The 26,724-nt window shown below is 35.9% G+C and overlaps 1 protein-coding gene across 1 annotated transcript in view; it reads right to left on the bottom strand.

The window, feature by feature from the left end:
* LOC145662445 (OCIA domain-containing protein 1-like) overlaps positions 1–16,035 on the bottom strand; it is a 35,641-nt gene extending 19,606 nt beyond the window's left edge. The window contains exons 1-3 of the mRNA XM_081728029.1: positions 15,108–16,035; positions 5,780–5,903; positions 300–447 (exon numbers count right to left, since the gene is read on the bottom strand). Of these exons, the coding sequence (XP_081584155.1) occupies positions 300–447; positions 5,780–5,903; positions 15,108–15,242 (407 nt within the window). The 5' untranslated portion in view covers positions 15,243–16,035. The remainder of the gene's footprint in view (positions 1–299; positions 448–5,779; positions 5,904–15,107) is intronic.
* Positions 16,036–26,724: the final 10,689 nt, after the last annotated feature.

The raw sequence follows: 26,724 nt of genomic DNA, 5'->3' as shown, positions 1-26,724 counted from the left end.
TCGATCAGTGAAAACGGCATCTTTCTGGAGCTGGTGGTTTCCGAAATATCATTGTCAAAAAAGTTGGCCACAAGCATATAAAGGTCCACAAACATAAATCTAGCATCTTAATATATAGATAATAATTTTGATTTCTTTTTTAATTAATAGATTTTTTTTTTTTACTTTTTGTAACATTATAATGCAATACGATTTCTGTTTATTCATTATTTCTATTTTTCTAGTAAAACTTAGATCACATCACTTAGCTTTTATATTATATAAAAACTCATAGATCATTAAAGAAAAAAGCTACTTACTCTTTCTGGTACAACAGCTGTTGTCTTTTACGTCGAATTTTCTCTGCACATATTCGGAGATACGAAGCCTTGCCGAGTATAAAACCCATCAGCACACCTATCATCACCTTTGGCGTGGGTCCAAACTGTTGATGCGAGGGAAGATATCCTAGAATGTTTTATTTCTAAAAATAATAATGCTACTACTATCTATAATAGTTCACAATTAGAAGAAACAAATAGTTTGCTATTAAAGATAAAATTAATTACTGTAATGAAAGTACATTGCTCCCTGTAATAACCACATTGAAAATAAATTGGTTCGCTTTTCGACATATAAAGAATCAGAGATATATCCCAAATTTGAGAACTAAAAAGATCTTTGAAACAAATATTCACTACAAGCACTTGAAAGCAGAAATTCATAGTGCAATAGATTCAGAATATTTATTATCAAAACGAGACCCCATAATGGCATATTTCATCTCTTAGCGCAAAGGGCTAATGCATTGGATGTATCACCTGTTAGAAAATGTGTTTATTGTATAATAAGATGTCACAAAGGCACCCAGATATAGATATTTTGGTTATAAACAAAATTTTCATTCTAAATTAATTAGCTGAATATCGTGCTATGTGCATTTTAACGTATAAAAGATGTATTTTGCTATCATATTATTATGTTATTATATATGTATTTTAAAGTGTATTGCCACACAATGATGGAAAAACTGTAATTAGGCATTTGCGTGTTGTTTTTCTGAAATAAATGGATGTGCTTCATCTGTCTTAAATTCAGTTTTGAGAGTCTTAGTTCATAGATTTTTAAAGAGTGTCATAAATGAAAAGAAGTACTTGTAAGTTGAAACAATTATTTTACGCTGCTAAACTTAGTAAACTATGTAAAGTTAATTCTGCAAGCGTATATCTACTGCATTCAAAATAGTATTAATGGTAAAAAGATAGTAATCGTACTACAATTATTAAATTATGTAGATACAGTGTACAACCAAGTGTTAAGATTGTTTATGTGTAGCAGTAATGGTAACTTACATAAGGCACAAGGAATGTGAGAAATTGAATTTTTTCATCTGTCAATCATATGGAGAACAAGCTATTCATACCGTTCTTGAATTAATTATCATTATATCATATTCACGTATGATAATAAAATATTAGTGCGTAACTATTAAAATAAACGAAGTGTTTGAAAAGGTTACGAACAAGTTATAAGAAGTGATACCTGTGTTCAAGGGCGCCCATTAGGGGAGGCAAGGTGGGGTGCTTGCCCCCCTACAGGAAATTGTACTTCAGAATATCGAAAATCCAACAGAATTTTTACATTAGTTACAGCAAAATTTGAAACTATTTTTGAAACGTCGCTTATACTTGCCCCCCCTTGGAAACCACAACATGGGCGCCCTTGCCTGTGTTGTATTGAGAATTTGCCATATCCAACAGCAGAGTAGGCAGAGCGAAGGCTAAAAGATACATACGATGTTTCCAAAGTTATAACCGTAACCCGATCATTTAATAGAAAAACTGTAACCGCTAGAAGTGGTTGTAGGGCAGAAATTAACGGTATAAATGGGGAAACTTGAGTGCATCCGCCATTTTGGAATCACCTTGAAGTTTTCAAACTGGAACATGATCATTGGTATATTGTTATTCTAAAGTGAGATTTTTTTCTTTTCTTTTTTTTTTTCGAGGAAGTTGCGAGTGACAGCTGTTTTATCCTCGATTACAGAGTCACCAGACGTCAAAATTTGGTACTAGTTGGTTCGGATATGTGCGAGTGAACCCATGAAATTGCCAAGGTGGTAGACCTAATGTCTATAAAAAGAGATATTTTCTATTCGTTGCACGATATCGAAATAAGAGTAATGTTTGAAGAAATCTATAAATATATTCAGAGTGTAGATTTGTATATTCGTCGGTTGATTTTGTGGTTGTACGCATTGATAATTCTATTGCATATCTAGTTTGACTGCGTTTTAAATGTGCAACCAAGACATTAAAATGTTTGTGCTGTATAATGATGTGGGATAAGAATCAGTGTAGAGAACTTCTACCTAGGTATATACGTATGTAAGTACCATTTTGGTTTAATATGTAAACGCAAATTGTTGACTGGTTATAGTTCTATTTACACAGGTCCTAATCATTGTTAATGTAAAAGGGTTCCTTTAAGTTTTCATTTTATACACGTTTATTTCGTTCCATTCATTTTTTTGTTGTTGTTGTAAAATTTAATGGGTCATTTTGACACACCCTAATGTAATTTCGATCCATCATAATTTTTTTTAAAGTTCAGTTATTTTATAAACTTTTATGATATCAGAATTCATGTTTATTTTTTAAATTCATGTTTGTTATTCCAATGTGCATATTCCTTTAACAGTTACCAACTAATCAAATATTATTATTATTATTGAAGGTATTTCTTAAATCTCACTGATCTCTATTATATACGAAGCACATATAATATGAAGCATTCGCAGGAGCATACCCTACTATTCTGTGCTTGCAACAGAAATAAAATTGTCCATGTGGAATTGCATATGTACGAGTAGCAGTAAGGTGAAATGGCTGCCGTAATAGAAAATCTCGCCAAATGTGAAGTGAGTTCTCTATGCGATTTCTGAACTCCAAAGGATAGAATGCAGCTGACATCCACCGGGAATTATGTGCCATTTACAGATCAACAGTAATGAGTGAAGAGAAGGTCAGGCAAAAATGCAGGGAGTTTTGAGAAGAGCGTTCAAATGTTCATGACGATGAGTATAGCTTAAGGCCCAGTGTTCAGACGGACGATTTGGTGGAATGCGTTAACGAGAAAATGCGATCCAATCGCCGGCCTAGAATAACTTAACTCGCTCAAGAGTTTCCAGAAGTGTCTTCGAAAACAGTGCATCGAATTTTGACTGACAAGCTGGGTTATCACAAATTGTGTGCGAGGTGGATGCCAAAGAAACACCTTTAGTTCATAATACCGTGGGAACCGTGTTTTCGGACCAAAGGGTATGATTCTTGTGAAATTATGGGAACCACGACGAACAATTACAGCACATGTGTATTGCTAAACACTGAATAATCTGCAACGTGCCATCCAAAATTGCTGGAGAGGAATGGTACGCTCTGAAATTCTGATCCATGACAACGTCCACTCACACACAGCTGTTCGTACTGTTGCGACAATTCAAAGATTTGGATGGGAACTATTCAATCATCTTCCTTAAAGACTCGACCTTGGCCCCAGCAATTTTTTTTTCCCACTTCAAAAAGAGGCTTACATCGAAACGTTTTAACAACAACGAAATCCTCAAGACATCAGTTCTGGACTGGCTGTACTCTCAGGAGGCAGATTTTTACACAGAGGGTATACGGAAGCTTATGCTATGCAACCAGAAGTGTTTGGAGGTTCGTTGTGACTACGTTGAAAAGTAGCCAAGATATATTTATATTTATCACTACAAATTTATTCTTCTATCATCTTTTTATTAAAAAAATATACTTTCTTTTTTTACATGCGCCTCGTTTATTAGTTACATCTTACCAAGGGCGCCGATCCAGGGGGAGGCCAAGGGTGCCCGGGGCCCGCCAAAAACTCATGTGAGCCCCCGCATTGTATTTATGAATATATAATATTTGGCATAATTTGAATGCAATTTGTCTCAAAATCATCATATATATGCCTTCTGCATCTGAATGGGACCCCCCCCAAATTTACAGAAAACTCGGCGCCCTTGCATCTTACTAATGCGAAGTCTGCTTATTAGCTAATGAAGTGTGGAAATGTGATGGCTATAACCGAGATTTCCACTCCTTCCACCCAGTGGTCGAAGTGAGACGGTGTGCGGTGGTATGCCATACTGCCTCTGGTTTTTCAGTAATGAGGACATACCGTCTCTGGTTTTTCAGTGATCAAGGCAATGTTTAAATAACAGGTATGTTGAGTCAAAATCATAATAAAACATACCGCCTATGCTTTTTTTGGCTTTAAACATTTAAATTTAAGTCTTGGCTTTAAACATTGGACATAAATTCCAAATTGTTTTATTTAATCCCAAACTTGTACAACATTCAACATTCTTGTAACAAAATTGTGGTTAAAACCAACTCGGTATTTTAAAAAAGATAACGTTAATTTAGCAATATTGTGGCTTGAGGAACCGTCACATACTTTTGGGTCTTCAGAAACTGGTTATACTTAATTATGCACAACATTTCTATATTTTCAAATGTTAGTTTCTGTCGCTTAGAGTTCGGGAGATCCTTGTCTGTGGAGAAATTTTGCTCGACATCAACGGAAACTAGTGGTACACATCTTGTAAGCGCATGGACAGGAAGTTCAGTTGACGTTGCAAAGGTTTTTATGTCCGGTTTGTTTCGCAAATTCAGTTCAAATTTATCCCTAGCAAATCCATCAAGATTGCGTCTAAATTTATGGAATGTTATGTCTAAACTAGATTGAAAATAAAAGATATTATTCTGTCCAAATTTTTTAAAACAGAGAGAAGAAAGGGACAATAAAGGTGCTGAAGACTAAAAGAATTAACAGAAAGGAAAACTTTATGAATCTAGCAAAAAAGGTGCAACATTCACGGAAAAGGTGTAAGAAAGTGCGTTCATTTCAGTTCGTTTTATACCCGGAAATACATATTTTGAACTTTGGTTGTTATAACAGCTACATTTTTAGAAAAGGTGCTGCACCTTAAAATCCGCTCTCTAATAATAATAATAATAATAATAATAATAATAATAACAATAATAATCATAATAATAATAATAATAATAATAATAATAATAATAATAAAATTTTAAAAAATTAGTTGAACTAAACTGTGCTTTGGTATAATCGAAATTAAAATATTTGAAATGCCAAATATTATCAATGACATTGATATCAACAAATTGAAAAATTGAAAATTGATATCAACACATAACATTTATTTTTTTCATTACTCCAACATTTTATATATACTAACCATCTATTTTTTAAAAATATATAATTCTATTAAGTAACTTTACAATGTTTCAAATTTATTTGATACGTAACTTAAACAAATAATATAATGTAAATGTGTATTTTTGATCAAACAATCGTATAAGAATATGAAACTTCAGATTATTTATAGATATTATATAGATGTCAATATCACGAAGATAATCTGAATTTACGATCTAAGCCTCATGAACAAGTTTCCTCGGAAGAGGCTGAAATGAAATGAAGATAACATTATAAGCGTATCATCTATGTATCTTTAAAGGAACGAAGCACACACAAGACAGTAATAGAATGGCTAAATATATTCTTATATGTTATGGGCCTTATGGAGAGTCGTTTTGACGTATGATTAGCGTCATACTAAAGGCCTGACTACTGCAGATAACATATGTTAGTCGAACTCTTCAGTATGGCACTAATAACGCGTCAAAACGGCTCTGCATAAGACCCTATATCTTTTACCTAAATGCATACAATTATAATTTATACAAACCATGACTAACTCCATAATAAGCACCCAATCCAAAAAGTGCTGATAACGGAAGACAACGACGGTAGAAACTATCCTTTTGGCACTGCTGAACAATTTTCATCTCCTCTGGAGAGAAATGAAATGGCTGTGAACATAAAATTTTTTATTTAATTTATAGAATTTGAAATTCAAAGATTCACTGTGAAAAGAAAGTTATGTGTTACTTAAACATAATTGGACATATCTTCTTTTTGTCAAGGACGGGTTTAATTATAAATTTTGTGTTGTTAAACTTGACATAATTGGAAAAATTATATATATATATATATATATATATATATATATATATATATATATATATATATATATATTAGGGTGGTCCTTAATTTTTGATTTCCTAATTTCTTTGGTCTCACCCCCTAAAATGGTTCCATATGGGACTAAATTAAGGAAGGAGAAAAATTAGCTTCATTGTATAATATTAAATGGTGCCCCAAGCGACCTAAAATTTTGAATCCGATTACAGTACATAATATATGGGAAAAATCTGGAATAAAATCTTGTAATTTAGAAACGGCTTAAGGGAACGCAAAAATACCCTGGATAATGGAACTAGAGGAAGAAACACATTTAATGTTGTATAGTATTGTCACAGCGGCCATCTTGATGTCCGCCATCTTGGATTCAGATCAAAATTTTCAAATAGGAAGAGGGTCATGTGACATATCGTTTTGAGGTGGCGTTTCACCAGAAACACAAATCTGGCACTATTTTAAAGATAGCCTTAGTCGTCTAAGAATTATTACCTGTGAAAATATTTCTCTTTTTCACAAGTAATAACTCTTACACAACTAAATGTAAAGACATAAGTTTGGCTCGAAAAGAACAAGAGGGATATGCGCGCCTTCATTAGAAAGAGGAACGAAAAAGAAAAATGCACTTCTGAAAATGATTTGTATGAATTTTACACCAAAATACACGGAGGTAAGCATTTCAAGAAATGAAGAGGAAAACCCAGTTGAGTATGTAAGATAAAATGTAAATATGTACCTGTGTGCGCCCGGACCCTGCAAGAGATGTAAAATTGGAAAAACTAATTTTAAAACTCCAAGACAGGTTGCTGCTTTTGATCGATACAAGTCCACTGATAGAACGAGAATACATATTCTGACAGCGACGGCAGAAACATTAGGCCATAATGTAAGGGGACTAGTAATAAATATGCATCGATGCTGAGAGAAAATCCGTAGCGAAGTTGCATAAGACCACAAAAACAATTTCGGAGTGCATCAAGTGCGTTAGTTGTGCAATGAGACGGAAAACTACTGCCGAATTTGACTGGTAGAGAGACTATCGACGGGTTATCAATATTTATTACAGGAGATGCTCATGAGAGGCTAATTGGTGTTCTCAGTTTGTCATCATGAAGAGGAGAACGAACATATTATTTCTACTACAGTTTATTAGCTTGAAGAATGGAACTTGGTAAAATTCGTGCAGGCAGTTTGTTGTCACACTATTCCCTGTGACACTATTCCCTGTGTTTGTTGTCACACTATGTGTCATGTGAACGGTGCTTTCATTCTGCTAGAGCAGATGCTCCAAAATGATCTTCTATACCTTCCTTGTAGACACTACATTTATGAATTGGTTTTAAAATGTGTATTTGACAAGTGTTGTGTTTCGTTTGCATCTAGACCGGACGTTCCCCTATTTAAGCATTTTCAGAACGATTGGTCTAAAATAGATTGTACTAACTTTATTCCAGAATTGATGATGATAATGACGTAAGGAACAACATTTCAGATGTAAGAAATGAAGTATTGAATTTTGCTATCAAACTTGTAGAAGCAGGACACCGCAGAGAAGATTACGTAAATTTTTAGAACTGACATTCTTGGATGGCATACCTCCTCGAAGAGTTTTCTTTCGTTTGCCTGGAGCAATTCACCATGCAAGGTAGATGGGAAAAGCAATATACTGTTTAAAAATATTCTCTTTTGCCAACATTTTTGTTTAACGAAGCAAATAGAAACGGGTCTTCGGAGAGCATGAATTTTTCTGATACGACTGTATGTCCAAGCTTGATTTAAATGTGATCAAGTATCCCATTCATCATTACAAGACCTGCAATTTTTGAAAGCTTTGTACAGTTATAGGCAAATAGATAATGAATTATCTGAAGTAGCTCTTTCTAAATTTTCTCGGCATCTCTGGTACTTGAAGGAGGAATACGTAGCATTGGAGTTTTTTGATGATGAAGTTAACATAGTGGAAAAACAAAAATTGGTTGAAAGAATTAAAACTGTAAGGAGAAACCGTGAAGCAGCAAAGAGGCTTGACGCAAGGATAATACCATAAAAATTCTTGCGAAAAAAGAAATCAGTGATTTTGATACAACAAACAATTTTTCTCGTGAGATTTAAAATACCCAAAGGGTTTCTTGAGTGTGATCCGATTTCATGGTCAGATAACAATGACTATCTTCAAGGAAAGACAATAGTTAAATTCATCTCCGTAATAAACGATGCAGCAGAAAGGGGAGTGAAACTAACAGAAGATTACAAAATATTTTTTTATTTTTATTATTATTATTATTATTATTATTATTATTATTATTATTATTTATTATTATTATTATTATTATTATTATTATTATTATTATTATTATTATTATTTACGAAAAATGAGTATCAGAAACAGTTTCTTTTGCACATAGTGAATTCTCATAATTTTTTCCTAGATATGACAAAAGTGAACTGTGTAGCATATAAGATTGAAAATCTATTAAAACTTACCCTAAAGCTACAGCACTACATAAATAAGGGATATTTCAATTTCTTCCATGTTATATTTTTTTCTTTTCCTCATAATGGTCTATGAATCATCTTGATGGAAAAACTTATTTGTAGTTCATGGGGAAATAAAGATTTAACTTTCTCTAGCAGTTCGTTTCCAGTTTATGTAAAATACTTCCAAAATTCTTAGAAATCTGTGGTCCATAACTACAATAAAATAACATTACATCGAAGCATTTCGTTTTTCACACGTAATAACTCTTACAAGATTATTGGTAGCTTGAAAATAATACGAGATTTGTGCTTCTGGGAAAACGCCACCTCAAAATGATATGTAACATGACCCTCTTCCTATTTGAAAAGTTTGACCTGAATTCAAGATGGCCGCCATAATAATGCTATACAAAATTAGGTTGCTCATTTTTTCTAATTCCATTATCCAAGACACCTTTCCATTCCCTTAAGCCGTTTGTAAATTACAAGAGTTTATTCCAGCTTTTCCCCATATACTATGTATTGTAAACGCATTCAAAATTTTAGGTCGTTTGGGGCACCATTTAAAATTATTCAATGGATCTAATTTTTCTCCTGGCTTAATTTTGTCCCATATGGAACCATTTTAGGGAGTGAGTCCAAGGAAATACCTAAATTTATTTTTCCCCACATAAATAAGGACCACCCTAATATATATATATATTAACAAAAGAGACACTGACCAAAGCTTAAAACTTTATTTTAAATTATAATTTGTAACTGTTTCGGATATCTAGCATATCCTTCAGACACGATCGAAATTAATGAAAATACAGACATATATATAAATGTTGTTATAACAGAGTTTAAATTCTTTAACCGTCATATATATATTCATTGTTATAAAAAATTTTTAAATTCTTTTAACAGTCATATATAGAGTCATTGTTGTACTTTTTATTTTTATTTATTTATTTATTTTTCTTATTTACCGAGGCCTTCAGCCCATCCTGTAAGTCTTCGTGTTCACTTTCCAATTAATCACTTCCTTTATTTTTGGTTCTTATAAGGGCCTTTTATTTTTATTATTTTTTTAAATTTTTATTTATTTATTTATTTATTTCTCTATGTTATTCAAACTTCCTTGCCATGATTCATTAATTGGTAAGCGCCCTGTCCAGTTCATCAGTTTATCTCTTCCTACCTTCTTTATCCAATCCGTTTCTTTCCACTTCCTTATTATCATTCTTTTCTCCATCTCCAATACTTCCGTCTTATCCCAATTAATTGCGTAAGTGGAAAGAAGCGGATTGGACAAATTTCTCAATGACAGATGGATGGGTTGCACTAGACCAAATTACAAGATGTTCGTTAAGTGGTCCCCGCGATCACCGGATATTACTCTTTATGACTCGTTTTGTGGTATGTCAGACACAATGTGCGTACTTCCACTACCACAAACTACGCGTGATCTGCAAAAAGACGTCTCTGAAAGTTAGTGTTGTCAATTTAGGGATTTTGTCGCTAAATCTAGCGATTTGACAATATATTTTAGATACAAGATGTTTCGTTTACCATTGTTAAACTAAGGATTTAGTGACTTTTGAAATGTATAGCGAATAAACTAGCATTATTCCATTACAATTACGGTTTCTAGTGATTTTTGCAGTACGTTTAGTAACATTATTTTAACGTTATTGGCAACACTGCTGAAAGTCTCAACTCGATCACGCTGAACATGTTTTGGAGAGTGTAATCTGAGCTCAATTATATCATCTATATTTGCCTCGTAATACGTGGGCACACATCGACTGTCTGTAATTAACTGATACCACATGAAATTTGGTCAGTTAATTACAGTGTGCCCACAAAAGCAAATGAATTTTCTAATAAATTTTGATTTTATAGTAACTTTAAATCAAGGAGCGTTTTTGTGAGCACGCTGTGTACAAATTTGGGCCTAAGTTCCGCAGATAGGAGTAGAATTGTGTTATAGATTAGATTAGGTTAGATTGTTTACAGTGCCACATAGATATGATTTGGCCAGGTGGTCATGTGTGAATAAAGAAGTGGAACGTGTAAACAAAGAAGTATATAAACTAGCAAAACACTTCAAAAACGTTTGTGTTGTGGACATAGGTATGCTAGATAGGAAATTACACATTTCTCACGGACTACACCTAAATAGGTTTGGCAAGAAATATGTTTGTGCTGAAATAATAAAGTTTGTGTGTGAGATGGGGTGTAGTAAAGATAACATTGCAATACCGTTGTATTGGGATAGATTGGTACATACCAAGGAAACTAAGGTAGGAGACGACAATTTTTTTATCGTTGAACACAGGAATAACCTTGGAAACATAAAACCCAGTACAGATATCAATACAGTGAAACACTGTAAAGTAAATCAGCTTAAAGTATTTCATCACAATGTGCAGGGTCTTGGCAATAAGCTGGACTTTATGGATGTGTTAGTTGAGACAGTGTTGTCAACTGCACATGTTATTTGCATCACGGAGCATTGGTTAAGCTGTACTGATATTAAATCTGTAAAATTAAAAGGTTTTGATTTGGTAAGTCATTTTTCAAGAGTTAACTTGATTCATGGAGGAGTTTGTATATTCGTTCATAATAAGTTAAATGCTGATGAAGTTGATGTATCGATGTTCAATCTGGAACTTCACTTTGAAGTAGTTGCAATAAGTCTTGCTCATAAAGTGTGTGTATGTAGTATTTATAGATCTAATTCGGGTAACTTACGGGTATTTTTTAGAAATCTTGAACTTCTTCTTGACCATCTGTGCAAAAGATACAGTATTATCGTTTTGTGTGGTGACATAAATATAAATTGGATGGTTAACACTAAAGTTAAAACTGATTTACAAAAACTATTAACTTCATTTAATCTCAAAGCTATTGTTAATACGCCTACCAGATTTGGAAAATCAGCACTTGATCAAGTAATAGTAAGCAGAGAGTGTCATAACCACAAACTTGAAATATTCAACCCAGGTTATTCAGATCATCATGCGCAATTAGTTAGCTTATCGCTTCCATCAACTAACTTACCAGTGTTGCAAAATACTACCAGAATTGAAAAAAGGTTATTTTCACCGAGTAACATTAGTTACTTTTGTTATTTGTTGGCTCTTGAGACATGGGATGGAATCTATTCAGCTTCCACTATGGACGAAAAATTTAACTCCTTCTTAGATGTATACTTGCACTGTTTTAATGTAGCTTTTCCTCTCATGCCAATTAGTAAATGTAATAAAATTAAGAAGAGTTGGATTACAACTGGTATTCGTAATTCCAAACGAAATTTAATTAAGTATGCTAAACTGCTTAATGATACAAATGTTTCTGATGTATTCAGAAATTACGTTAAAAAATATAAGATAACATATAAGAAAGTTATTAAGACAGCAAAGCGAATGCATAATTCGAAAATGATTAATAACTCCAGAAATAAAATTAAAACTATGTGGAATATTATTCACCAGTCGGTAGGACTACATACAAAGAAGGGTAATATTGCTAATTTGAATCACGTCATTTTTGACAATAAAAGAATTACAAACCCTGCTGAAATTGCAAATAAATTTAATAATTATTTTATAACTTCTCCTCAGGTAGCTCTTGGCGCTCTATCCCACCAAGCTGGTACAAGTGGTTCTTCAAATATGCCTTCTTATCCAAAATGTATTTTTGTTACCCCGGTAACTATTGATGAAATATTAGCAATTATAGGAAAGATGAGAAATAGCAGTTCTGCAGGTCTTGATGAAGTACCGTCCACTATTATAAAACAATCTGCTTCGATAATTGCTCCTCACCTGACTCATGTAATAAATTTTTCCCTTCAATCAGGCATTTTCCCACAACGGTTAAAAGTGGCTAAAGTGATTCCCTTGTTCAAAAAAGGCAGTCGTTACGATATTAAGAATTATCGCCCTATCTCAGTTTTATCTGTATTTTCAAAAATTTTTGAGACGGTAATGTCAAATAGGATAAGGAATTACTTACGTTCCAATAATCTAATATCATTATCTCAACATGGGTTTTTAACTGGCAAATCTACTGATTCTGCGATTTTCGATTTTCTTAGTACTGTTATGCATGCAATAAATAATAAAAAATGGGCAATTGAACTCTTTGTTGATCTTACTAAAGCATTTGACACTGTAAATCATGATCTCTTACTCAAAAAATTAAGCTTTTATGGTATAAGAGGAACTGCCAATAAATGGATCGAGTCTTACTTGAAGGATAGGTATCAGATAGTTCAAATTACGAACGAAAATAATGGCGAAACGTGTAAGTTTAGTAGTTATAAAGGTACAATACTAACTGGTGTACCTCAAGGATCAGTGCTTAGTCCATTGCTCTTTCTTATTTACATCAATGATTTGACATATGAAATGTTGCCTAATAAATGTGTATTATTTGCTGATGACACCAATGTTATTATTACAGGTAACTCACGACATGATATTGAATATAATCTAAACACTGCGTTTTCACGATTAAGTAACTGGTTAAGTAACAATAAGTTAGTTCTAAACAATGATAAAACTTCCTTGCTAAATTTTTATTATCCTCTTCAAAATAAATTTATTCCTTACGCAATGGTAAATAACAAAAAAGTAGACTTTTCTATTTCAACTAAATTTCTTGGTGTCACCATAAGTTCGAAACTAACTTGGAATGAGCATGTTTCTCAACTCAACAAAAAATTAAGTAGTATTTGTTTCGGCCTCCGAAGACTAAGAGGTAATGTCACAACAGAGGCCTTAGTTTCGGTGTACTATGCAAAATTCCATTCTTTAATAACTTACGGTATTATTTTTTGGGGTTATTCTACTGAATGTATTAGCACGTTTCGCTTACAAAAGAAAGCACTAAGGGTTGTGTTTGGATTGTCACCAAAATCTTCTTGCAAGCCCATCTTTCGAGGACAAAAAATATTACCATTACCTTGTGCGTATCTATATAAAGTTATCTTGTTTACCGTAAGTAACAAACACTTATTTATTGAAAACAGTAACGTCCATAAATACAATACTCGATTCGTTAATAATTTGCATGTTATCCCCCAAAATTTCTCGTTTTTTCAAAAAAGTGTATATATTAACTGTACAAAAATTTTCAATAAGTTACCTGACTTTCTAAAACAAAACAAATCATATTCTATGTTTAAATCGGATCTTCACGAGTTCTTAGTAGATAAATGTTACTACTCGGTAAATGAGTTTTTTGAAGATAATGTATAAATGTTTTTTTCCTTTGTTAATTATATTATGATTGTATAAGCTTATAAAAGTCATGTATGTATTATTTTATCTAAGTTTTTTCTATACCATATATGTAATTATTTTGTAATTTTGACAACTGTATGCGTGCTCGAGAATACTCTCATTTGTATGCAAAACAGGCAAATAAATAAATAAATAAATAAATAAATTGCTTCCCCGTAAATTTTATTTAATCCGCTTCCAACTGCGGAACTTAACTCGATGCAATATATTGAAAAAAGTAAAATTTTACTTTAGGCAATCTCTATTAATTTTAACAAAATGAGTCCAAACTTCCCTAATCCTAAGCTAACCCGACCCTACCCTACTTATTCCCACCTTACATCATGTCAACAATGTGACAAAATCACTTGTTTCGCACAAAGTGAACTCTTGCTTCTATATTAATAAATAAGCAATGGCGCATCGTTAGGGTAGGTTGCATTTACTACCATTAATAAAGTCACCGTTAATTGAATATTAAGGAGCCGAATCATTGAATGAGTTACCTTGGTGAAAACAAAGTTATAGCCATATGTAAACCACAGTTGTATTTGTAATCGGTCAATGTTCCGTTAAGGGGGTCCAGTAATTTCTTCTACACGAAATTTGCAATTCCTCCACTTCTTTCCATTGATTTTCGTTTGATTACATACTATACAATTATATTAGGTTAGGTTAGTTTTGGACCTCTTAACGGAACATGGATCTTTGTAATCTTTAACTCTTTTACTTATATATAGCAATAATGAAATTTAAGTTTTGCAATCTGTCCTCTAATTGTTATTAACATTTAATTTGGGTTAAGTTCCAAAGTAGGGCGTCCGTTTCCAGAAAAATTTTTAAAATTTACAGGAAAGATATGGATAATTTGATCGTTTGTGTGCTTGATAATATATAAGAGTCCCAAAAATTTGTTTATTTGTTATTTATAAGCAGTTATAAACATGGGACTATACGGCGAGCGGAGGGAACTACTTGGCGCAAGGTAACCCAACAATTGCATTGTGGGAAAGAAACGAGCATTTATGTTATTAACATGGCGAATGTACAAGGACAATGAAGTAACAGTTTTAACATTTGTGAAGCAATACGTTGATAATGAGCAAAATGTTTTAAAAGTTTGTGAAGAGCACAGATTAGTGAACCTAATAGCAAATTGCAGAAAGTGTGGAAAGGAGATAACAGCGAAAAAACGTGGCGAAAGCGGACGCCCAACTTCGGACTAAATGCCATAATGAAATTTATTTTGGTGCTGAACAGTAAGACTGGAATGATACTTACTGATTGTGGTACTTGATGTTTATGACGCAATTCATCACCTGGCGGTGGCGTAGGAATTTGACCTGGAGTTTCTGCTGCTGCTGTTTCTGGTGGTATTTCTCTTTCCGTATTGCCACCATTTAAAATATTCGCCATAGGAACTGTATGGTGCAATATAGGAAGAACTCTAGCACTTACTAAATGTGCAAGGACAAGGTATTTTCATAAAAGCGATCACATTGCTTCTTTATATTCTTGTCTAAAAAAACTGATGAAATTAATATAATAGTCAAAAGGAGTAATATAATAATACTGATACGTGGAATTTTCTTTCTTTCTTTCATCAATTAAGGATTAATATCTTTAGGTATAGACCAAGGTTCGCCACTCCTATCACTGAGTTTTTTTATAAGTAATGTTTTATAATAAGGTAATTCTAATGCAAAATTTGATGAAAATGATGGATGATGATGATGAAAGATGGTGGATGTGATTCCTTTCTTCTCCACCATCAAAGGTATATTTTCCGTTAAGCGTGGACATTCATGTCACCTAATCCTTTAATTTTTCAAGTTAACTTTGTTATTGTACTTAATTGGATTTGGTTGTTCCTTGGTTCTGATGAATCGATTATGCATCCTAACGATTTTTGCTCGGTTTCTTGTGTTGTTAAATCCGTAAAATGCGGATTAATTCCTACGATGTTTTGGTAATAAATATAATGGATATAATATACGTAAAGCCGCGTCAGTTCCCGAAGGAGCTGGACACTCATACTTTCAGGGATTATTCATTGAGTATCTACGAACTTACCAAGGGGGTAACAAAGCGACTTTGATTTACTTATCGACTGATACGAAAATAAAACAGAACGTACCTGTACTTCATATCTGCATGTGTAGTGCCCTTGTACTTTATCTATGACTATGTGTGTGTAAGGGGAGGGGGAAATTAACGCATATCGCATGTCTTGTGCACATGGATACTTCTTACTATTGTACTACGTAGAAAATTTATGGTATTTCATGGAGAAGTGGTAATAGAACACAGAAGAAACGCAGATCACGACGTTCTCATGTATACTATTACCATTATAATATATGATAAAGATAATATGAGTAGTATCTAAAAGTTTTGAGACTAGTTCCGTTTAAAAGAAATTGCTTTATTTATCTACGTTTATACACTATGACCTTCAAAATAGACATCTTGAATAGCAATACAACGCTCCCAGCGTTTCTGCCACTGCTGGAATGTGTCCTGGAAGTCTTCTTTGCGAAGCGTGTCAAGCATCTTCTGCAATTCGCGCTGGATCCTCCGCAATGATGTCTAAACGGCGACCTTTGAGCTGGATCTTCACCTTCGGGAAGATGGCGAAGTCTGAAGGAGCCAAATCTGTAAGGTGGATGCCAGCGGCGCAAATCTGTCTTCAACATTGGGGGTGGGGACGGGTAAGACCGTTCCCATATTTATTTTAAGCTTTGTTGAAAATATTTATGAAGTTGAAAAACAATGCTGTGAAGGATCAGGGGAGCACAGTTGTCTTCAACATTGGGAAGCGGGCAGATTTGAGGCTTATTTCGGAGGGACATCAATTTCATCTCACTTTCCTTTATGGCAATCGGACACAAATCATCACATTTCTCCCCAAAAAACGTATTTCAAACCGGATTATTGGGGGGACATACCCCCAGTTTCAAAATTGGAGGGGACATGCCCCCCTCATCCCCCCGGGATTTGCGCCAGTGGTGGATGCGAAAGTGCGATCATCTTGTTTCTGGTGAGAAATTCAAGTGTGAAGAGAGTACGCTGGTGCATTATCGTCGTAGAGCAGCAAGTTTTTAGCGCGCTACAGATCCGGTCGCTGAATGTCTTCCCTCATATGCAGTGCCGTATCTAGGTGTTCGGCGCTCCTAGTCACTTTTGCTGTCGGCATCCCCAATAATTACATGTTCCATTACCCTTTCATCCCTAACTTAAAAATAAAACTTATATAGCTAAATTAGGGTTAATTAGTGACTTAACAAATTATTACAGTTAAATAGCACTCACTAGATGTTACAGCTACAACGTAACAAAAAATAATAAATGGGAAATATGTTCTGAATTATTTTCTTTTATTTCTTTCGCTATCATTAAACATATTAGAATAGTAGAAAACGATTGTTCATGAAAGTGCATACTTCTTTGCTCTTGCATTTTAATTTTTTAACACGATAAAAATAAAATATTATTTAGTTTTTAAATTTTGAGTCCTTCAAAAATTTTGCACTTTAAGGAATTGCGGCACTGCTAAGTTAACTTAAAACCTGGTAGTAGAACTCGCTATTGACGATTTGGCCCCTGAGGAAGAATTTGTGATACACAATGCCGCGAATGTAATAATAATAATAAAAGGAGATGAGGATGCACTTTTTCCGAGCTGTGGCTTGCCTCGCCTTTCTCGGTCGTGTAAATGATGGGATCTTTCATTGCGAAGACTGTTGCTCTGTCTCAGGATCGTACCCTTACATCCAAGTTTCATCACTCGTAATGATCTTCGACATGAAAGACGGGTCATCTACGGCACGCTAACGGAGTTGTTGGCAGACTTCGACGCGGTATTCCTTCTGCTCCTGGGTCGGCAGCCTGAAACGAACTTAGCAACAACACGGCGCATGTTCAAATCGTATGTGAGGATTTCCTGCACTGTTCCGTATGCCACACCAACAATGGCAGCAATGTTGTGGATTGTTCTCCGACGGATCCTCATGAATAAGTTGCCGAATGGTTTCGACATTTTCGGGCGTTGTGCTTGTTGAAGGTCGTCCTGATCTCTCGTTGTCTTCCAGTGATCCTCTTCCGCTCTTGAAGTGCACGTGTAACTCAAAACTCCTCGAACGATTCATTGAGCATTGCTGTATACTTGCCGAATCATGTCAAGCGTCTCTGAGGCGGATTTGCCCAGTTTCACACAAAATGTCACTCGTTTTAACTCGGGTTCGCTCGTTGTTTTAACTTGCTGTCCATGATGATATAACCGCCACCAGGTTATAGAAGTATTTTTGTGGACGTTCTGTATATTTCGTAAAGACAGAGATTATTTTTCGATTTATACTTTATTCCGCGACGCAGATAAGTTCTTTCTTCGGTGGGAATTGCTTCCTTCCCACGCAACTGGACAAAGAAGTCTTTCATCGTTTTTTCATATATATTTAAAACATTGCTTTCTGGTGAGAACGTTTCAGTGAGCGACGAAACTTTACAGTGTTTCTCCTTGACATTAATATGCACAGTCTATATTCTACTGTTATTTGGAACTGAATTAAGTGCTTTCTTTAATCGTTTATGAAAATATTGCAGTAGATTAGAACAGATCAGAGTAGACCAGATGCTTAAGCGACTGAATGGCACCAGTCACATTGTTTTTCCAGTTCGTTATCTGTACTTTCACACGCCCGAGTTATCGCAGTGTATCGTACGTCATGGCCAGTGGACTAAAATTAACATAAATTATTTTCCGTATTCTGTTTGCATCTGCATACAGGTAATTTAACTGAGTGGTTCTTAGAATGGATTGCTAACATTCTTCAGTGAACCATTGCCGCTCGTATCACGAACCTTTGTGCTCGAGGAGTTTGACTCCAGGTTTGGAAACCGTAACCACGCACGTCGCGTCGGGAATTAAGTATGGCTTTGTGTTAAGGGGCACAACCTATTAGCCGGTGAAGGACGTTTTCTTACGGCTAGCCCCAATTAGTGAAGTCCCAGATTCACATACCTTGTGCGTATAAATCATAAACGCGCCCTCCAACATTAGCATTCCACTTTGGAGATTGTTATTTTGCTGAATACTCATCTCAATTGTTTAGGATTGTTTGGAGCAGCAACTAGATTACTACGTAGGATTATCCCGGCAACTTTTCCCCCAGTGCTAATCCCCCAAGTGCGTCAATGGTATGAGAAAAGCATTTATAGTGAAATCTCAATTATAATTTTATATATATAAATCAAAGTGATAAAGGGCTACAATATAGTGAAAAGTAAAGTGCGATTGTGACAATGGAAATAATTATATATGTACCGGTATCTAGTATTGAGTGTTGTGATCATTTCTCTTCGTTATTCTTCTTTTTAATAGTATTCTAATAAATAAGTACAGTGTCATTTAACCCAGTGTGTTTTCGTTGTGTGTGCGAATGATGTTTGTGTGCGTTATGGTCTGGATGACCGTATGATCGTCCGTGAGGTTTTCGAGACGAAACATCCGAACCTCTCGGCGCCTAATGCTCACCTCATCATTGAGACCGACGAGCGATTTGAAAACAATTTGTAATCCCTTCTTGGAGAGGTCCTTCGACGTCCTACCCAGGTAAGTCCAGGTGTCACGAGAATACTTATTGGTAGGACAACGAACCACGAACAGCGACACTGGGCGATTACAAATAAATGGCAACCCGAACAGCGACCCGATACCTGGTCGGTTACAATGAAGTTGCAGATGTGGTACCGCGCGTGGTCAGAATAGCATCAGCTGCTCAGCTCCCGATGTACACAGGACGATGTTTCTTGGCGCATTGACTTATGAAGGTCGGTACTCCCTGTGCCTGTACGTGCAGCCTTGCGCTGCCATGTATTAGCGTGTTACAGAACTAGTTTCGAAAATTTCTGATAACTCCTCGTATATGAAGATATCTTAGTACTTCAGTTCATCGGATAAGTTCAAACTAAGAGGAGTAAATATATAACTGATAAAGCTTAGATAAATAGATATAAATTTAGGGGTAAAAGTAGAACTGAAAAGTAGAACATGGCGTCACGCTATCCCTCTTGCCTATCTTTGACCATTGAATTTTTTTAGAAAGTGGGGGACGCCACAGATAAATTTCTGGAAGTGGGGAAACGACGTCTACCCGCGTTCCGCCTCACTTTTACCCCTGGATTTACATACATTAATGGAATTATTTCACATATTCTTTTCATCTATAGGCTTGTTTTTCACTGGCACCATTTAACTAGGCTGACTTCTCTCAGCTTAGATTTTAAGTAGCCCTATCGAAGACGCATTCAAAATCTAAATTTGAAAACTTTTTCTACTGTAAAATGTGGTTTGGTAATTAGGTGAAAGTTGTAGTGTCACATTGAAATGTTGTTACATAATGACGTTTCAGGAACAATATTTAGTGAAAACATGAATTAAAATTATGCAAGAATGGTTTACTTAAGATGCGGGGTCTACGAAATCATTGAAGAGGTCCAAATATTTTTATGTACCTGTAATATGGTTGGAAAACTACCATTGTAGCTTGTGGGTTTGTTTTGTATAATGCAACATGTTTTAATCGTTTTAATATTTGAATGAATCTTACTTTCTGAACATTACTTGCATTTTAATAAAGGAGGAGAGAATCAAAACAAGTTTCATACTAATCTGAAATTTTATAATGTACACGTCCCACATACACAAAATGCATAACAGGATAATTTAAGTTTTCAGTGAGCTTCAAACAGCGGGTATGGACCCCTTCGTCCAGGGTCCCCGGTGTGTTATAGAGCTTGCACAATCACAATAGATTGTTATGGCTCTGAACATAGTTAAACATTATTTCTAGAGTAGGGTGACCAGATTCTGACAAGCGAAAGTAGGACACAGATATAATATTAAATGATAGTTTACTTTGTCGTCAATACACATGTCCTTATTTCATTTAACGTTAACCTTGTTATTCATTCGTTTTTCTTAAAAATAAAGTATTGAACAAAAGCATTGAAATAATTCAACACAACCCCAAATGCTTTGATGAATGGCAGAGTGATTTATTTTTATGAACGTAATGGTCGTACAGTGAAACTTCATGTAGCGATAAAGACTTGTTTTTAAATCGATTTCGAAGCGTGAGATTATTTTAAGGAATGAGGGAAAATTTAGACCGAACTTGCCTAGCATCATTGTCGTAAGTTTAAAAAAGAACCTTTCCTACCTTACCGACAGGGACGTACGCGGGGGGGGGGGTCCTGACCCCCCCGAAATCCGAACTTTTTTAGTCTAATTAGTTTAGTAAATTTAGTCTAATTTTAGGGGCAATTTTACAATTTTTAATATAATTTAGCCTGAAGTTGTGTTTGGATCCTCCGAAAAGCTTTGGACCCCTCCCGAAATAAATTCCTGCGTACGTCCCTGCTTACCGATATCTCAACAACTAAATCTCATTCTCGGTAAAAACAATGTACTGCAAAACAATGCTTTCTTGATGGTTTTCCATCCCTAATTTTTTGAGGAGTGTTAAAGAAACACAGCGGTTCATCATTCACGAAAATAATGCCTGTGATTCAAAATGTTGTGAATAAAAAACGCAACATTATAATATTGCAAATAAGTTAACTTAGGATATTTCGCAGCACATTTCATGATTTTCTAGGCGTTTTCGCAACACGCAGGATAGCTCTTTGAAAAACAGTACGTCTGGTCATCCTATTCAAGACAATACACTTCACCAGTGTTGCCACAATCCTAGCTCTGGAGTGGGCTGAAAAATAGTACCAAATTGAAACAAAAAGGGCTGAATCCATTATTTTATACCAGTGTAATATATGGCTCTATAGCACGAAACTAAAAGAGATAAAGTTCTAGAACACTCCTCCTCTCCCTCTTCCAAGACACCAAATCAAGAAAGTGCTCTTTTTAAGAATTATTTTTTAAAAAACATCCAAATAGAAGGACCCAGTAACAATGGTTTTTGGTGCTCGTAGGCAAAATCCCTAGTGGCGCCCCCCTCACCCATTTAATAGGCCAATATATGACCATCTGTAACTTACGCGTACGCGCCACATCCCACATTTGGCTAGCTTTGGGTAGTGTTGCCAACACGAGATTTTTCTTTCTGCTAAAACAGGGCTAAAAATTCGCTAACTGAAAAAAAGAAAGAAAGAAAAAAAGAAAAAGAAAAAAGATCATGTCTACAAAAATATTGTAAGTGATATTGCAATCGGTATTTAAGAAGATCAGCTAATTATTACTCTCCAATAATGTTGAGATTAGAGCCTAAATAGGTCAGTATCGTCTTCATCCATTTAACACTACATCATCTCAGTCAACGTCAGGAGCGGACGAAGGCAAAAAATTTTCACCCTGCCAATGAGTCTTTGCCCCCTCACCTAGTCCTAGCCTATACTTTACATTTTATTACAGTGATGTTAGAAAATACGTTCGAAAATTTATTTTGGAGTGCTCGTTTGGGTGCCCCCTGACGTTAGTGTCCCGGTCAGTTTCCCGGTTTGCCCAACCATTGGTGTTTGTGCTTGGTTCTGTATAGCCGCAGTACGTGGCAATTGTGCTGTGCCTCATGATAACACTTTTTAACTCGTTTTACTCCAGATCTTATAGGTCATAGAATTTGTCGTTATTGTTGAAAGCCTGTTGCGCAGAGGAATTTTATTTATAGTTAGTAAGCTTAGTAGTTGTAATTTAAGACTGGTATCGTATTAATACAGGGGGATTAATTTCTTAATCATAGAGTGCTATAACCTCGGCGAGTTAACAGTAATGCCAACAATTTGATACGCAAATGTAATAAACTGCGAGCGAAGTGAGCAGGAATTTTTATTCTTGCCATGTTTGGAAATGAAGACCACGAAAATTTGGGGCTCCATTTATATAATTTGCTTCTCTTTAACTAAAAGCCTGTGGCGCCCCCTCATATACCAAAACGTCCTGCGTCCGTAGGCAATGCCTACCCTGCCTACCCTACTGCTACGCCACTGGGAGGACCCCAAACATCCGTGGAAGTAGATGAAACATTTCTCGCACGTAGGAAGTATGACAGAGGCCGCAAATTAAGTCTTCGGTATGTATTGCAAGGAAACCAAACGCGCCTCTATTTCAAAGTGACCAATAAACCAAAACGGTATTATGGCCATATATGAAAAAATGTGTATATATAAAACGAGAAACAAATCAATCATCTCTGAGTTCACTTCTCATGACATCACACAGTATGAGTAACGTGAGATGTAGGAAAAGTCTTATTGACACTTTTGAAAATGTGACAAGTATTTGTTAAATGGTGCTGAATTGGGTAGAATTGTACCAACTTTTTCACAAAAGGGGCTGAAAATGACAGCGTGGTACCAACGGGCCGATGAATGACAAAAGGGGCTGAATTTGGTACAATAGTACCAAGTGTGGCAACAGTGCACTTCACTGATCACCATTTGCGCCACTCTTATACACTCAATTGAAATTCAAATCTTCCCAGAATGAAAAACAAGTGATATCAGCGATCCTTCCGGCTACAGTTGTAACTAATTGCATAGTCTGCTATTTGCAGCAGCTAATTGTATCATTGGCTAATTGTATCAAACCCACGCTCTCTGAATGACTTGATTCGTTCTCGATTTCATTAGTTTATGCTACTCGCACTGCTGTGAGTGTTGGCGCCACAGTCTTCAGTCAAGTGGCTTAGTTTCAGCGTAAGATTCAGCTGAAATCTCATATACTTTACACTTACTCTATGCTTACTCTATACTATCCTATCCTATACTACTCTATACTCTATACACTATACTACTCTATCCTTACTTTATACCAGGTATGTGCAAGTTGGAGCACGTGGAGGACCAATCACAGAGGACTTATACTGTCATCGAGGGCCATACGACAATGTATAAAATGTTCACAAGAATTGAATAGCTATATTCAATGAAGAAACTCATTCTCGTACACTAACATCACAGGAACGTTAAATCTGTTTTGTCGGTTACTAAAAATATTTACTTAATACAGAAAAAAATAAAAATCTTATGACGAGTTTTGAAGCACAAAGTTGAGTGGAAAGGACAGTAGCGGATCAGGGGGGGGGGAACGATCGCCCCCCAGAAGAGGAAAGTTTTTTATTTTATATATAAATAAAACCCATCCCAGAGTTTGGAGCACTTAAAAGTAGATCTAAGTAACAGTATTACAACTCACCGCCCCCCCAGAAGTCCGTCCTGGATCCGCCCCTAGGGAAGGAGTGGTGCTGAAAAACGCTGGCTTCCGGATAGTTTTCCCACAGTTTAAATAATTTGTCAGAAAGGCCGGATGAAAGGGATCAGTGGGCCAGACCCGGCTCGAGGACCGGCTGTTGCACATGGCTGCTCTATACTATATCCTTACTCTATGATATACAGTTCTCGCGCGAGCCATTTACAAATCAAAGCTTTCTTTTCTCCCCACCCTTCATTCTTTCACGCACAGGAACGAATGAATGAATTAAACATAGGACAATACTCACCAAAAGTGAATGACAGAGTAAATTATTTCTAGGGATGCGCACGAGTCGAGATTTAAGCCAGTCTCGACTCGTCTCGCGAAAATGCTATCTCGACCCGACTCGAATTCAAGACGAGACGTCTCGAAATTCCAGCCGAGACAAAACATACGAGTTAAAATATACTCACACATCAGCCAGAACATTATGACCACCAACCTAATTGTCAGTATGACCATCTTTGGCACGGATAACAACGGCAATGCGTCTTGGCATGGACGCAATGACTCTCGGTAGGTCACTGGAGAGAGTTGGCACCACATGTGCACACATAGGACACCTAATTCCCGTAAATTCCGGGGAGGGGGCGATGCGCTCTGATGTTACGTTCAATCACATCCCAGATGTGTTCGATTGGGTTTCGATCCAGCGAATTGGAGGGCCAGCACATCACTTGGAACTCGCCCATGTATTCATCAAACCACGCCATCATACTCCTGGCCTTGTGACATGGTGCGTTATCTTGTCGAAAAATGCCACTACCGTTGGGAAACATGGTTGTCATCAAGGGGTGTATGTAGTCTGCAAGTAGTGTGCGACATGCCTCGGCCGTCATGGTGCCTTGCTCGAGCTCCACTAGACACATGGATGCTCACGTGAATGATTCCCAGAGCATGATTTAGCTGCCACCAGCTTGTCTCCGTCCCGCAGTATAGGTGTCAACGAGCTGTTCCCTTGGAACACCATGGATTAGCATCCTCCCATCGTCATGATGAAGAAGGTATCGGGATTCATCAGACAATGCAACGCTCTGGCATTGCGCCAAGGTCCAGTGGCGATGGTCACGTGTTCATTTCAGTCGTAGTTGCCGATGTCAGGTGTTAACATTCGCACATGAATGGGTCGTCGGCTGCGGAGGCCCATCGTTAGAACTGTTCGGTGCACTGTGTGTTCAGACACACTTGTATTTTGTCTGATGTTAGTCTGATCTTAGTAAAGTCTGATGTTAGTTCCACTACAGTTCACTGCCTGTCCTGTTTTACCAGTCTGCTCACCCTACGACGTCCGATATCTGTAATGAGTTGAGGAGCGCCCAACCCCTCGAAGTTTGGAAGTCGTTCCCCTTTGGTTTCCCACCTGTTGAAGACACTCCCCACAGTACTCCTCGAACACTCTACAAATTCTGCAGTTTCGGAAATGCTCGTGCCGAGCCTCCGTTCCATTGCAATCAGCCCACGGTCAATCTCAGATCACTTTCCACATTCTACACACGGCCAGCTCTCTCACTGATACTCTATGCTAGAGGTCTGCACGGGCTCGGACCTAGCCCGCGGGCCGGACTCGGACCTACAAAACATTTTAATACACCATTTTAATATTTTAATATACGTAAATTTTTAATATACAACATATTTCTCGGACCTCCTCGGGATTAACATTGTAAATATACTGTACAAGGATATTTATAGGACTGTTCTTTCTGGAGAACTTTAAAATCACAACTGCAAAATTAAACCCCTAATTGCTCTAAATAAAAATACAATTTTGTGTTAATTATTAAGTTTCTGTAATTCGGGCTTATATCAAGCTAGTTTGATATCACACGAGCTCGGGTCTAAATGCTAAAACATATTTGGGACTCGGGTCGGGCTTCACATTATAAATTCTAGGGCTGGACCGGGCCCGGGCTAAAATTTCCGGCCTCAACAGGCCTTTACTACATGCACCGTACGTGTGTCTGGCTAGCAGGCATTCCTCGGCACGTGACGCTGCTATCTCCTGGACGGGTTTATATCGATAGTAGGTAGGTGGTCATAATGTCCTGGCTGATCGGTGAATTATAAATAAATTTAAAATGTAGGAAATTTTCAACATTCTAGGTTACGGCCAATACTTTTATACAAACTAGATAATCAATTATTATTATTATTATTATTATTATTATTATTATTATTATTATTATTATTATTATTATTATTATTATTATTATTATTATTATTATTATTATTATTAAAGTACAATCAAATATCACGACTTTAATTATTAGTTTTAATTAACTGAATTGAGCTGAAAATTAAATCTTGATCTCGAAAGATTAACTATTATGTTTATGTGCTCTTACCTTTCTAAGGTAATAAATGCTGGAATTGGTTTCAAGACTGTTTTTGAGTAAATACTTTCTTCAAAATAATATTAAAAATTATAGAAAGATTTTCGAGACATTCAAGTTGAAATATACGTTTCTCTCGACTCGTCTTGAATTTTACAAAGTGTGTCTCGACTCGTGCGCATCCCTAATTATTTCTATTAATTGATCAGTGAGTAATAAAAGCGATATTAATTTTTTAAATTTTCGCAATGAAAAGCCGGGACTATTTGGAGTTTTCAAAAATTAAAGGGGAAACAAATTA

Source organism: Thermobia domestica, chromosome 10, assembly GCF_964235325.1.
Source record: "Thermobia domestica chromosome 10, izTheDome1.hap1.1, whole genome shotgun sequence".
NCBI classification, from domain to species: Eukaryota; Metazoa; Arthropoda; class Insecta; order Zygentoma; family Lepismatidae; genus Thermobia; species Thermobia domestica.
The sequence above is the reverse complement of the archived record's forward strand: the minus strand, read 5'-3'. Positions and strand labels throughout refer to the sequence as shown.